The 13153-nt window shown below is 37.4% G+C and overlaps 2 protein-coding genes across 2 annotated transcripts; one reads left to right on the top strand and one right to left on the bottom strand.

The window, feature by feature from the left end:
- Positions 1-555: 555 nt before the first annotated feature.
- On the bottom strand, positions 556-5728 carry LOC117993384 (uncharacterized). The gene is given in 4 exon segments (XM_069506768.1): positions 556-2702; positions 3751-3987; positions 4607-4644; positions 4647-5728. Coding segments are annotated over 4 exon segments (2967 nt in total). The 5' UTR covers positions 5545-5728; the 3' UTR covers positions 556-908.
- Positions 5729-6863: 1135 nt separating this feature from the next.
- On the top strand, positions 6864-12318 carry Nop56 (Nop56 ribonucleoprotein). Its single transcript, XM_034981175.2, has 8 exons — positions 6864-7021; positions 7120-7324; positions 8216-8383; positions 9937-10135; positions 10444-10707; positions 11309-11463; positions 11562-11732; positions 11972-12318. Exons 1-8 carry the CDS (start codon positions 7019-7021, stop codon positions 12199-12201), a joined length of 1395 nt encoding a protein of 464 aa, XP_034837066.1. The 5' UTR covers positions 6864-7018; the 3' UTR covers positions 12202-12318.
- Positions 12319-13153: the final 835 nt, after the last annotated feature.

The raw sequence follows: 13153 nt of genomic DNA, 5'->3' as shown, positions 1-13153 counted from the left end.
AAAAAGTACATCAAATTACGTCAAATGTGTATGACGTCACAACTGTGAATTTCATACAAGCTCCCATACTAAGCAATCGTTTTGACGTTTGATAAAAAGTCGCTCATTTGACTAGTAGTCATCAACACCATCTATACTTATAATAAAACTGTAACAGGACGATTTCTGCACATTACATTGCAGGGTACTTACTTTTGATCCCAGAAAATCAGTTTCCACAGGATTTTTAAAAACCCAAATCCACGCGGACGAAGTCGCGGGTATCAGCTTGTATTAGAAATAAGTTAGTTTAGAAATATGTAAAATCTTGTAGTTTCATTTGTAATCTTGTACAGTACACGGCAGAAAGTAATGTACATCGGCTATTAGAATGACATTTCGGCTTTGTAGAGCGTTCTCTGTCATCCATACCTAGATGACGTTTTGTCGGTCTCAACGACAGAGTCAACGCTCTACAAATTTGCTATCTCCTTCTAAAGTTCGATGTACATTACTTTGAGCCGCGTACTGAACCTCCTATTAGCGACTAACATCTTATTGTAAAAATGAAACGTCTGAATAAATGCATATTTATTTTATTTTTATTATATTATTATTTGTACATGCATGTTTGTTATAAAATCAGAAGTTTTTTAATAATAAATACTTTAATAATACTTATAGAGGGAGAGCCAGCGCGTGCCAGACCTTCGTTATTTAATAAAAGCTAAAAGTTTATCTATGTATTGTTCCCAACACTGGGAGGAACGGAGGAACGTTTGTTTGGATCATGGTGGCTTTGGGTGTAACAGGTAATAAAGGTGTAAAAATCTTAGGCCAAAGTATTGGGCCGGGACAAATTTTAAAAGCATATAAATTCACTAGTGGCAGAAAATTGATTTTCACTAAACGACCACTTGTGGCTTGCATTAGTCACTCAGATCAAATTGGTCTAAAAAGGTATGGTCTACGCCCATCATAGTCCCCAAACTGACCCTAGGTCCCCTATCAATTACTTCATCTGTATCCGAACCCCATACGTCCACATTGTTACCACTGTTGGACCTCCTATCTGAACTGTAACTCGGACTCAAAAGGTCCGGTAGTAAATTTCTATTTATTAAATTGTTTGTATGAAAATTTTCATTTTCTTCTCTAACAGGTATGACCTTAGCTCGTACTTGCTTAAAACGATTGATAATTTTCTCTAAAGAACTAGTCTTTTTTATAAGGGCTTCATTTGGTTTTGGCGTGTGAGTTTCTTGTATTGGTGACGTAGAGACTCTTGGTGTAACAGTTTTCGACGAATGACTTTCTTGCAAATTTCTCACAGTCATGGTTTTAAACGAGTGAGCTTCTTGCTCATTCAACGGTGACAAGAAAATTCCTGGCAATTCCATTGTAGTGGTTATTTTAGATAAATGAGATTCTTGTAAGTCTCTTGTTGTGTCAGTTCTCAATGAATGATGACTTTCTTGCAAATCACTCACTGTCAAGGATTTGAATGAGTGAGCTTCTTGCTCATTTAACGGTGACAGAAAAATTACTGGCAATTCCATTGTAGTGGTTATTTTAGATAAATAAGATTCTTGTAACTCTTTTGTTGTCAATGAATGATGACTTTCTTGCGAATCCCTCACAGTCATGATTTTGATTGAGCGAGCTTCTTGCTCAGTTAACGGATTAGACGTCTTTTTAGATAAATGAGATTCTTGTAATTCTCTTGCTGTATCGGATTTAGAAAAGGGCATTGTTACAGTAGTTAAGTCTCTTGTATGAGTTTTAGCAAAATTCATTTTTTTGTCCACTTGTGGTGCAGTACAAGCAATCTGTGGTATTTTTAAGTCTCTTACTGTATCAGTTTTAGCAAAGTTCAGTTTTTGTTCCTCTGATGGAGCAGTAGTAATAATCCTTGGTATCTTGCTTGCAGTTACCATTTTAGCGTGACTTTCTCGCTCTAAAATCGGGGAGACCATATTTTCTAATTCTCTTTGAACATTATCCATTTGTTCCTTGGCTTCATCGTTTATTTTTGGAAAACTTATCATATTTCCAGAACTTTCTGCATTGGGTGTACCAAAGTTGTTATCTAAGCGAGCAACACCAGACACATTGAACGAAGGTGGACTATCTTCTTCCATAATAGATAATTTCCTCCCTCTAATATTCAATAAAGGTCTTTTATCGTTGTTGCCAAGCAAGTTCGGTGAGGAAAAGCTCCTGAATAACCCCTGATTTGAAGCCACCGATTCGTTGAATAAAGCCCCTTTTATGAATTTAACATTATCGTGACTTTCCGTTGCTTTCTTATGCTTTTTAATGCTGCTTTTCTTCGTCGATAGTAATCTCGCTACTTGCTCTTTCGTGAACCCGGTTGAACATCCTGCTATTGTTTCGTTAACTTTCATGTTTGATTTAACGGATGTATTCCTGCTTTGGTTTATATTTTCACGATCAAAGACTCGGCTTGATAGTAAAGTTTTTAGGAAATCATCTTTCGGAGCATGATACGTTGGTGGTACTGGTCTGGGCGGAGGCTTAGAGAACACCTCTCCTCTTCTACACAGGTTAAACTGGTGTTTGGAGTGATTTAGTGGTGTGAAAGTATCAAAATTGAAGTTGTATTGGTTTTGCTTCATCTTGAGGCCAGAGAGGTCTGGTAGAGGAGGTATTTGCCAGTGATCTTCTATGGTTATTGATTGAATGTCGATTTCAGGCATCGCCTGGAAACAAACAAAATATACCTATTTTAATCCGTACTTCCAAAATAAAATTACAAATCAATTTCGAAATTGCTGAAAGGGCTGAAAGGGAAACGCCCATTCTTTTTTTTTCTCATTTATTAGGATCACCAACAGCTAATCATCTACATTAAACACAAAATTAAAAATACAAAAGTTCTTAGATAAAATGACGAGCTAATTAAAGGTAATCACCGCATGCGAATAAAGTGTCAGGTAATTTTACTACTAAAATAAGTTACTTAATTAAATTACATAAATAAACTCTAAACTAATAAACAAATGTAGGTAAGCAGCATTCTTGGCCAAAATTCATCCATTAATGTTATGAATACTAAAAAAACTTATTTAATGACTGAAATATTGCTCGTAACAGTTTGTGCGTAACACTCCAGCGTAATTAAAACACGCTCAACTAATTCCGCTCGTAATGACAATCTAGGCAATGTAGGTTTTGCAATACTTCTTACCGAGAAAACAAATAACAAAAAGGTTTATAAAAGTTCCTCCGAGTTATATGTCCAAAATAGTGCCTTTAATTAATATCATTGATGGACGCACTTTGGCCAAAAATTCTTTGACGAATGGGGGTTTCCCTTTGGCATATAGATAGCTATTATGATGTAGACAATTGCTAAGAATTTTTAAAAATTCAACCCTAAGGGGGGTAAAGTAAGGGGGATGAAATTTGTGTAGTACACGCGGATTAAGTCACAAGTCTAGGGTACTATAAGATACTAGCTGATGCCCGCGACTTCGTACGCGTGGATTTAGGTTTTAAAAAATCCTGTGGGAACTCTAATTTTCCAGGATAAAAAGTACCCTATGTCCTTCCCCGGGTTGCAAACTACCTCTGTACCAAATTTCGTCAAAATCGGTTGAACGGTTGAGCCGTGAAAAGCTAGCAGACAGACACACTTTCGCATTTATAATATTACTATGGATTATTATGCAAGAAGGTTCGCTTCTGTAAGACATCCAACATTAAACTCCATGGCTTTTTAACTTTTTACCTGTTTAATTTATTTACCTGTAATCTCTTCTCGTTTCTCTCCACTCTCTCTAATAAAGCTTGAAAAGCATGACGAACTCCACCTAACTCCTCCCGGTAAGCCCTCACACGTTCATTGATGTATACCACATTCTCAAAGTTGTTGTCTTTCAAAATGTAAGACATACTTATAAGAAATGCTTGTATAAGGTTGGGGAAATTCAGTCTTCCGTTCTGTTCTATGTTCTGCAATATATACTTCTGACTGCTGTTGACCTGTTGGCAATGAAAGATACTAAATAACGTCCACTGCTGGACATAGGTCTCTTGTAGGGACTTCCACATGCCACAGCCTTGCGCCGCCTGAATCCAGCAGCTCCCTGCGACTCGTCTGATGTCGTCCGTCCACCTTGTGAGGTACGGAACCCTAAAAACAGAACCCTTATTATAGGATCACTTTGTTGTCTGTCTGTCGGTCTGTCAAGAAACCTACAGGGTACTTCCCATTGACCTAGAATCATGAAATTTGGCAGGTAGGTAGGTCTTATAGCTGACATTTGGGGGAAAATCTGAACACCGTGGATTGGTGGTTACATCACACAAAAAAAAGTAAATTGTGGTCATGAACTAATAATTAGTATTTTTAATTTCGAAGTAAGATAACTATACCAAGTGGGGGTATCATATGAAAGGTCTTCATCCGTACATTCCAAAACAGATTTTTATTTATTTTTATGCATCATAGTTTTTGAATTATCGTGGAAAATATCGAAAAAATACGACTGTAGTATGGAACCCTCGTTGCGCGAGCCTGACTCGCACTTGGCCGGTTTTTTTACTTTTGAAGTATGGAACCCTAAAAACAATAAATAATAAGAGTTTTTTTTCTCTTTACCTCACTTTGCAATTCATCTGTACAAATCGCATCAGCTTGGATCATACTGTTAACATGTAACAACTCTTATCTATTTGACCTGTCTCTCTTTTAACCAGCTCTTCTGACGAATTACGCATGTGCCGACAATTATTTAAAAGTGGCAACACTTTGGCGTCCCAGGTGCCTTCCATATTATCCACTTCTCTATCTAGTTCCTTCAACCATTCCTCAAAAATTGGAGCTGGTTTCTTGATATTTTTAATTTTCAATATTTCATCTTTTAATGATTCATCCACTAACTCATAATTAAAACCATCTACTAAATTATTAATGTATGTCTGGGCGTTTAAAGTAGCCAATTTCTGTTTGTTTTCTGTTATTTTTGTGCGCAACTTATCAGCTATTTGTTCATAATATTGTTTTTTTTCTAAAAACCTATCCAACATATTCAAAACTTTACCTTCATAGTTTAAACTCTTCATATATTCACAAAAACTTTTATCATCTTCCCTTTTGTTGAATTTTTCTGTTACCTCATCAAATAACTTCTGTTTTTCCGTTCCCTTAATTCTTGTGGTAAGCAACTGCTTTACAGCTAGGGTGGAAAGTTGGTACATCAGTAGTGTAACTTTTTGGCAACTAGGATGGACTAAATATGATGACCTTACATCGGTTAATAGTCCTTTAGCGGCATAATTACTTATAAATCCAGATAATTCGCTTCTAAATGCCCTTTCTAGTCTTGTATCATAAAGAGGGCATGTCATAGAAGAGTGGAATTTAGGATCGATTAAACCCAATAAGTAATAAACTAAGTTGTTGAACAAGCTCTGTGTTGGCTTCTCTAAACCTTTCTTTTCAAACACTGCTTGCGCTATATTAGAGGGCATAGGCTGAATCATGTGTAGCACATTCAAATTTGCCTTTAATTGTTTCCTGGAATTACTGTGAGACATCTTGGTGTTTTACTTCTATTTCCTTATTAGCACGAGATCGAAATGAGTGATTCGTGCTATGCTTTATCTCTTAACGGCAGCCGGCACTCACCTAGCAGAAAAGATTGAAAACAAACGAATAAAAGAAGCAAGATATAAATTAAACAGAAATTAAATCACAATAATATGATGCGCCAAAGGCTAACGGTCACCATATTTAAAATTCAGTGTTGCCAGGTACTTTGACTTGAGTCAAAACTAGGCGAAACCTCGAAAGTTGTACAGTGCAACCGCTTAGAGTCGTAATTAAATATTTAGGAACTAAAATGTTTTAACTATACAGAGCAAGTTTTAAATTAACTAGTTAATATCAGTGCCGTCAATTTTTTTTGTGGATTTAGGTGAGTTTTAACAATTTCCTAGTTTACTTGTACGAAAAGTACCAAATAACAGCCACATTACCAAAAAGACGATTCTCAAAAGTGCTCATGAAGTGAATTTACCAAGTTATAATACGCTTTTTAGCCAAATATCAAGCCCACGCGTTAGTTAACGGTAATGACATTATATAAGTATTTTTAAATGTAGCCGTAGTAGGTATCACTCCAAAAATTAATGAATAGTGCATTTTAATCATAACTATTTCACTATCCGTAATAGGTATTTCATTTCAATATATTGTAATACTGCGATCAGTGCAATTGATACTTTTTTTTGCTGAAAAATCTTAGTATCTACCTAGAAAGTGTCATTTAAAATGAAAAATGTTACAATAGCCATGCAATTCACCAGTGCATATCAGTGTAATGTTATGGAATAGGAGTTTTAAGCAATTTGATAGTTTACTCGAGGTGTATTATAAATTTATTATTATTACGATATAGGTTCTCCAGTGTTTTAATCATTTAATAAATACCAAAATATATCCGTATGGTGTTACCACAACGATGATAGTGGCGCCCTCATTTAATTGAACTCTTTTCGGTCGATCTCTAAGTTAATCACGTTGATATATAGGAGTAGAAATTGAACACATTTGATGTGATTTTTACACATTGTAACCCTGATAAAATGTCAGATCTGCTGAAGAGTCTGTGCATGTGGTGCATAGTAATGTGTTTCAGTTTCACGCAAGATTTACATGATTTATAATTTATCTAAAACTTAGTAGATACATATTTTTTCTTCTGCGTGTTGAGTTTAATGGAGAAAACTTTTCCTTTGACAAGGTGGTAAAACGAAAAAACAAAATAATTTTGCGACGGTTTTTAAAAGCACAGTCCATAAAATAATTCGATGTTATAATTAACATGACAATTACAAGAAAAATGTGAATTGGAACGTCATAACCTCAATTTTAAAACTGAAAACAACGCTTGACGATCGGGTACAATCGCGTATCGCGTTTTATCAGTGTCCAAAATAAACACGTGTTTATGAAACATATAAAGAAAATTTTGAATTTAACAATGAAAATGAGATAGAAACACCAAAAATGGTAAGTTGCACAGTTGTGTAAGCGGTGGAGGTGCCGGGATAATCTAACTTTGTGTAAAACCAGTGATGTAAATGTTTTTCTTTCTATATTTTTTTTAGAGTAAACTATTCGTTCTCTACGAGCACAGCGCAGGCTTCGCCCTGTTCCGTGTGACGGAGTTTGAGGAGCTGGCAGCGTTCCTGCCACAAGTAGAAGAGTCGGTGACAGACTTGCAGCGATTCAACTCTGTCGTCACTTTGATCGCGTTCCAGCCTTTCAAGTCTGCCATACTCGCTTTGGAGAACATCAATGCTATTTCAGAAGGTAATAATAGGAGAAGAAGTTTAAACAACTGACTGCTAACCTACAGTAATGGAGAAGCACTTGAAGAAGAAGAAGAATATAATCTCCTTCATTGTCCTTGCCTTAGTTTAAGATTTAACATTTCCCAACGTTGATAGAAGATACAACGTTGATAGCATAGATATATTTTTAGGGTGGTGTACCTGAAAAGGAAAAGAAACCCTTATAAGATATGATACCCTTATAGAGATGTTCATGGGCGGCGGTAATCACTTAACATCAGGTGACCCGCCTGCTCGTTTGCTCGCTATATCTATTAAAAAAAAAAAAAAAAAAAAAAAAAAAAAAAATAAGATCACTTTGTTGTCTGTCTGTCCATAGTGTCTGTCAAGAATACCTATAGGGTACTCTTCCTGTTCACCTAGAATCATGAAATTTGGTAGAAACCGTGAATTTGTGATTACATCACAAAAAAAATTTGTTCATGAACAAATAATTAGTATTTTTAATTCTCAAAGTAGATAACTATACTAAGTGGAATATCATATGACGACTTTACCTGTAAATTCTAAAACAGATTTTTATTTATTATTTATGTATAATCGTTTTTGATTTATCGCACAAAATGTCGAAAAAATACGACTAGTATACAGAACCCTCAGTATGCGAGTCTGACACGCACTTGGCCGGATTTTTTAATGTCAGGCCAGTCATTCCCAAGTTATGGAGTAACCAAGGGAAATAGGGATTCATTTTTATAAATAAGACTTTCAAACCCCTGTTTAAGTTAGGTGTATGTTGATAGATCGATCAGTCAGTCAGTCAGCTTTTCCTTTTATATATATAGATTTAGCGTCAAAGTCAGAAGAGCCTTGGCCATATATTATTTAAAAAAACTTTTTTATTCCTCAGGTATCCTACCAGAAGATCTGAACCTCTTTCTAGAAGGAGCCCTGCCAAAACGCAAGAAACGTAGCAAGTGTACCCTGGGAGTATCCGACCCTAAACTGGGAGCAGCCATCAGTGAAGCCCTGGAGATACCATGCTCACATACTGGCGCAGTTCCAGAGGTGCTCAGAGGTAAGAATTATGCATGTTAAGCATCAATAGCTCAACGGTTGGAGAGAGGATTAAATTCCGAAAGGTTGGAGGGGAAAGGGGAATATTACTACATATAAATATAATCCATACTAAAATTATAATTGCGAAAGTTTGTCTGTCTGTTCGTCTGTCTGTCTGTCTGTTTGCTAGCCTGCTAGCCTTTCACGGCCCATCCGTTCAACCGATTTTAAGTAAATTTGGTACAGCAAATAGCAATAGCTTGTATTTCGGGGAAGATCATAGGGTTATTTTTATCCCGGAAAATTAAAGAGTTCCCACGGGATTTTTAAAAACCTGATTCCACGCGGACGAAGTCGCGGACATCAGCTAGTATAATAATAAATATAAATCTTTATTGATAAAAATTTACAAGGTAAACATATCTGCGCACATCGCTGGAATGCGCTTCCCCGCAGATCGCCCATTTCCGCCTTCCAGTACCGTTGGCGAAGCAAGCGCGTTGCATGACGTCATTAAGGCAGGTTCGCAGATATTTCCGACGGGTTGTATGCAACAAAATGTTGTAAAATAAAGTGTTGTATACAAATTGGTCTTTTGACTTTACTACTCAAGTATTAGAGGCGCCGGGATAACCTATTCAGGTCTAACTGGTAATGTGTGGTACAGCTTTAAAAAATAAACGTTTTTCTTTCTTTCTTTTCTTTCAATATGTTATGCACAAATTGATCTATTGCAAGTTTTATGTAGCTTGTGGTAATAAAATTGTGCTATATAAAGAGCAATAGTTTACACCAGACTATCAATTAATGATATGTTTAGGATTTGCTGATGCAACATTTACATTTAAATAACTGCAGGCATACAGGATGTAACCAGACGCTATAGTCGACGCATTTTAAACTGAGCCATTGAGTTATCTGTCTGTTTCGGTCGCACTTACCTACGACCTGTATGTGCGAGCGACAGATAACTCGACAACTCAGTTTAAAATGCGTCAACTATAACAAAAACTTAACGTTAACGTTATTGTTATACTACCTAAACACAATCCAATACCAATAACCATTTGCCTCATTTTGTAGTTTTAGTAATTTAGTATTTTTCAAACCTGCAATGTATAGCATGCAAAACTCGGGTCAATGCCCTGCCTACGACGCGGCATTGACTTCGAGTGGCCTAGTTCGTTGACCTCTAGAGTAAGTCAGATGTTTTATTTGCAATACATCGTGAACTTTTACAAAATGTAGCATTTTTTAATATATTTTTTCGCGTTCTTTTTTGTGATCATATCAGTAATCATCAGTACTATCACCTGTTTTCGTTTTTGCTACCGTTCTGGTTACACCCTGTATAGTCTGTGAGCTATATACAGGGATATAGGTCCCGCAAATTGCTATTGCGCTGGAACCGTGTCTCATTAACATCGAAATGACGTCATTTTGACGTCAGCCGAAATAAAAATTTACCATTAGCTCGAAACTTCAGTCTAGTGCTGACATCACTAAAATGGCGGCCACGCGCATTAGCAATTTGCGGGACTTATACACGATTTTTTTTTAATTTGCCATCAGGTATAAGACACCATTTCCATGCCCTGATCAAAGGCCTGACCCTCAAAGCCTGCAGTGTGGCTCAACTTGGCCTAGGCCACTCCTACTCGCGGGCCAGAGTCAAGTTCAATGTCCATCGCGTTGACAACATGATCATACAGTCCATCGCGCTGCTGGACCAACTTGACAAGGATATCAACACGTTCTCTATGAGAATCAGGTGAGTGGTAACATTTGACTGTTGACACTAAGGTTAGGTTAGGTTAGTTGGATTCTAAAATCCTGAACTCTTTGATTTTCCAGGATATAAACTAGCCTATGTCACTCTCCAAGTCTAACAACAAAAAACCCATGCAAAAAATCACGTCAATCGGTTGCTCCGTTGCGACGTGATTGAAGGACAAACCAATAAACCAACTCTTACGCATTTATAATATGGATACTCTTTCGCATTTATAATATGGATACTCATTGTAACTATAATATGATGTATACTTAAAGATTTACCTAAAATTCCATATGTTACAGGGAATGGTACTCCTACCACTTCCCAGAGCTCGTGAGCATCGTCCCGGACAACCATCTCTACGCCAAGTGTGCGGAACACATCAAAGACCGCAAGTCCCTCTCTGAAGAGTCTCTCGAGCCCTTGACAGAGCTCCTCGGTGATTCAGAGAAGGCACAGGCAATATTGGACGCGGCCAAGATGTCCATGGGGATGGACATATCGCCCGTTGACTTGATCAATATACAGATGTTCGCTGTTAGAGTCGTTGCGCTCGTTAACTACAGGTTAGTGGGAATATTAGATTTGTTTTCTTCTTTTTGTTCACGTTTTTTTCTATATATTTCTCGAAATTTTCCCACTATTATCACATTTTTCCCACGCTTATCATATATTTACCACTTTTAACACATTTTTCCCACGTTTGAGTAATTTTTCAAACGTCACCACAATTTTTTTCACGCTTATATTTCCCATATTTCTGTAGCTCGCGAAGAATATCCAAAAAACTTTCTTAACAGACGTCTACATCAGCGGAGCTACCTGTATACATACTGCGTAATTATAGCGCAATAGAATAGGTTTTTTTAAATTATCAACATAGAGAATGTTTATCAAGTCCGCTTTAGACACAGCAAAAAAAACCACGTAGGTTCACGTAGGTAAGCTAAGTTAGGGACTTATTTCTAGTAAGTTCCTTTTAAAAGTTACTGAAGCTCTGAGATCCTCGTTGTTAGTGATGTTGCAGTCATTAACCACGTGTAGTGGGTATTTTTATGCATTTTTTCCTCGTTTATCACATGCTTCCTGCTTTAATCACATTTTCCCATGTTTATCAAAGTTTTCCCACTTTAGTCACATTTTTCCCACACTAGTTTTTTTTTACAGGAAGCAAATATCGGAGTACTTGCACACTAAGATGAACTCCGTCGCGCCAAACCTGACCACTCTAGTGGGTGACCAAGTGGGTGCCCGGCTGATCTCCAAGGCCGGCTCCCTGACCAGCCTGGCCAAGTATCCCGCCTCCACGGTACAGATTCTTGGTAAGGAAAAAGAAGACAGCTGCCGATCGTCTCGCGACAGTTCTTGCTGATCTTCACTACAGCCGAGTTACATTATCATTGTTGTATCATGTTTACAGGTGCTGAAAAAGCCCTGTTCCGTGCTTTAAAGACGCGTTCCAAGACACCCAAGTATGGTCTCCTCTACCACTCCACCTTCATCGGGCGTGCGGGAGTGAAGAACAAGGGCAGGATCAGCCGCTACTTGGCCAACAAGTGCAGCATTGCTTCCAGGATTGACTGCTTCTCTGGTAAGTTTGTGGCGGTTGGCCACAGTTAAAACTAGATGGCGCTATTCAATCGATAACATTTCATGACGTAGTCCCGAACAAATGTACCGCCGACAATACTCGCACTTACGGAGTTTTCTGCAATCTGGACTATGTTAAGAAGTTTCTGCTGCAAATTTCATGGGCGACGGTAATTACTTAACATCAGGTGACCTGCTCGTTTGCTCGCTATCTCTATTTTTTTTTAAATACTTCAACAGAAACCCAAACGACAATATACGGCGAGAAACTCCGTCAGCAAGTCGAAGACCGACTGAAGTTCTACGAGACGGGAGACATTCCCGCCAAGAACATCGACGTGATGAAGCAGGCCATGCAGGAAGTGGCGCTGATGCAGGACGAGACCCCAGCTGCCGAGGAGCCCAAGAAGAAGAAGAAAAAGAAGAAGGACAAACAGAACAAGCAAGAAGTTGAGGCCATGGAAGAGTAGACTAGAGAGTGAACTGTTGACCTTGTTTCGTATATTCACTTTTTTTTTGAACAATTACATATTATTATTGTACTTTGATTTATGTCTAATAATAATTAAAAATATTTTCTAACTAAACCGAGGTGTTTTCATTTTTACTATCTTTATTTTCTAAATATATAAAAGGAAAAGGTGACTGACTGACTGATCTGTCAACGAGTTTCTTGCTGGTTCTTCTCGGTAGGAACGGCATTTCGAACCAGTGGTAAATTAAAACTACCTGACTATTCATAAGCACTTGTAAAAAGTTTACATGAATAAAACATATTCTATTCTAACGCACAGCTCAAACTACTGTCATGCGTATAGCTGACGTAGGCATCCGCTAAGAAAGGATTTTTGAAAATACACTGCCTAAGGGGTGAAATAGGGGTTTGAAGTTTGTGTAGTCCACGCGGACGAAGTCGCGAGCATAAGCTAGTTAAAGAATAAAAACGTAGTTACTATGAGAATTTCGAATAAAATACACCTGTTCGGTGTATTTTATTTAACGAAATCTAAGTTTCGACATCAATATAATATTGTTTAATTAAATTCGACATCAATATAATATTGTTTAATTAAATTCGACATCAATATAATATTGTTTAATTAAAGATGCTCAATAATTACATGTTTGCACTCGACTACGAATTACTATCTCACATACAACCTGACGGAAATATCTGCCCACCTCACTGGAATGCGCTTCCCCTCGCGCATTCCCGCAGCTCGCCTGTTTTCGCATATCCAGAACCCAAAGAGTATATAAACACTATGTTCTATTCTACCAGTATTTTTGCCAACGCAAACACGTTGCATAACGTCATTAAGCTAGGTTCGTAGACATTTCCGACGGGTTGTACGTCATCATCATCAACCAATAGACTCCACTGGTGGACATAGGTTCGTAGATATTTCCGACGGGTTGTAC

This window comes from Maniola hyperantus, chromosome 24, assembly GCF_902806685.2.
Source record: "Maniola hyperantus chromosome 24, iAphHyp1.2, whole genome shotgun sequence".
NCBI lineage: Eukaryota > Metazoa > Arthropoda > Insecta > Lepidoptera > Nymphalidae > Maniola > Maniola hyperantus.
This window is presented reverse-complemented; position numbering and strand designations above follow the sequence as displayed.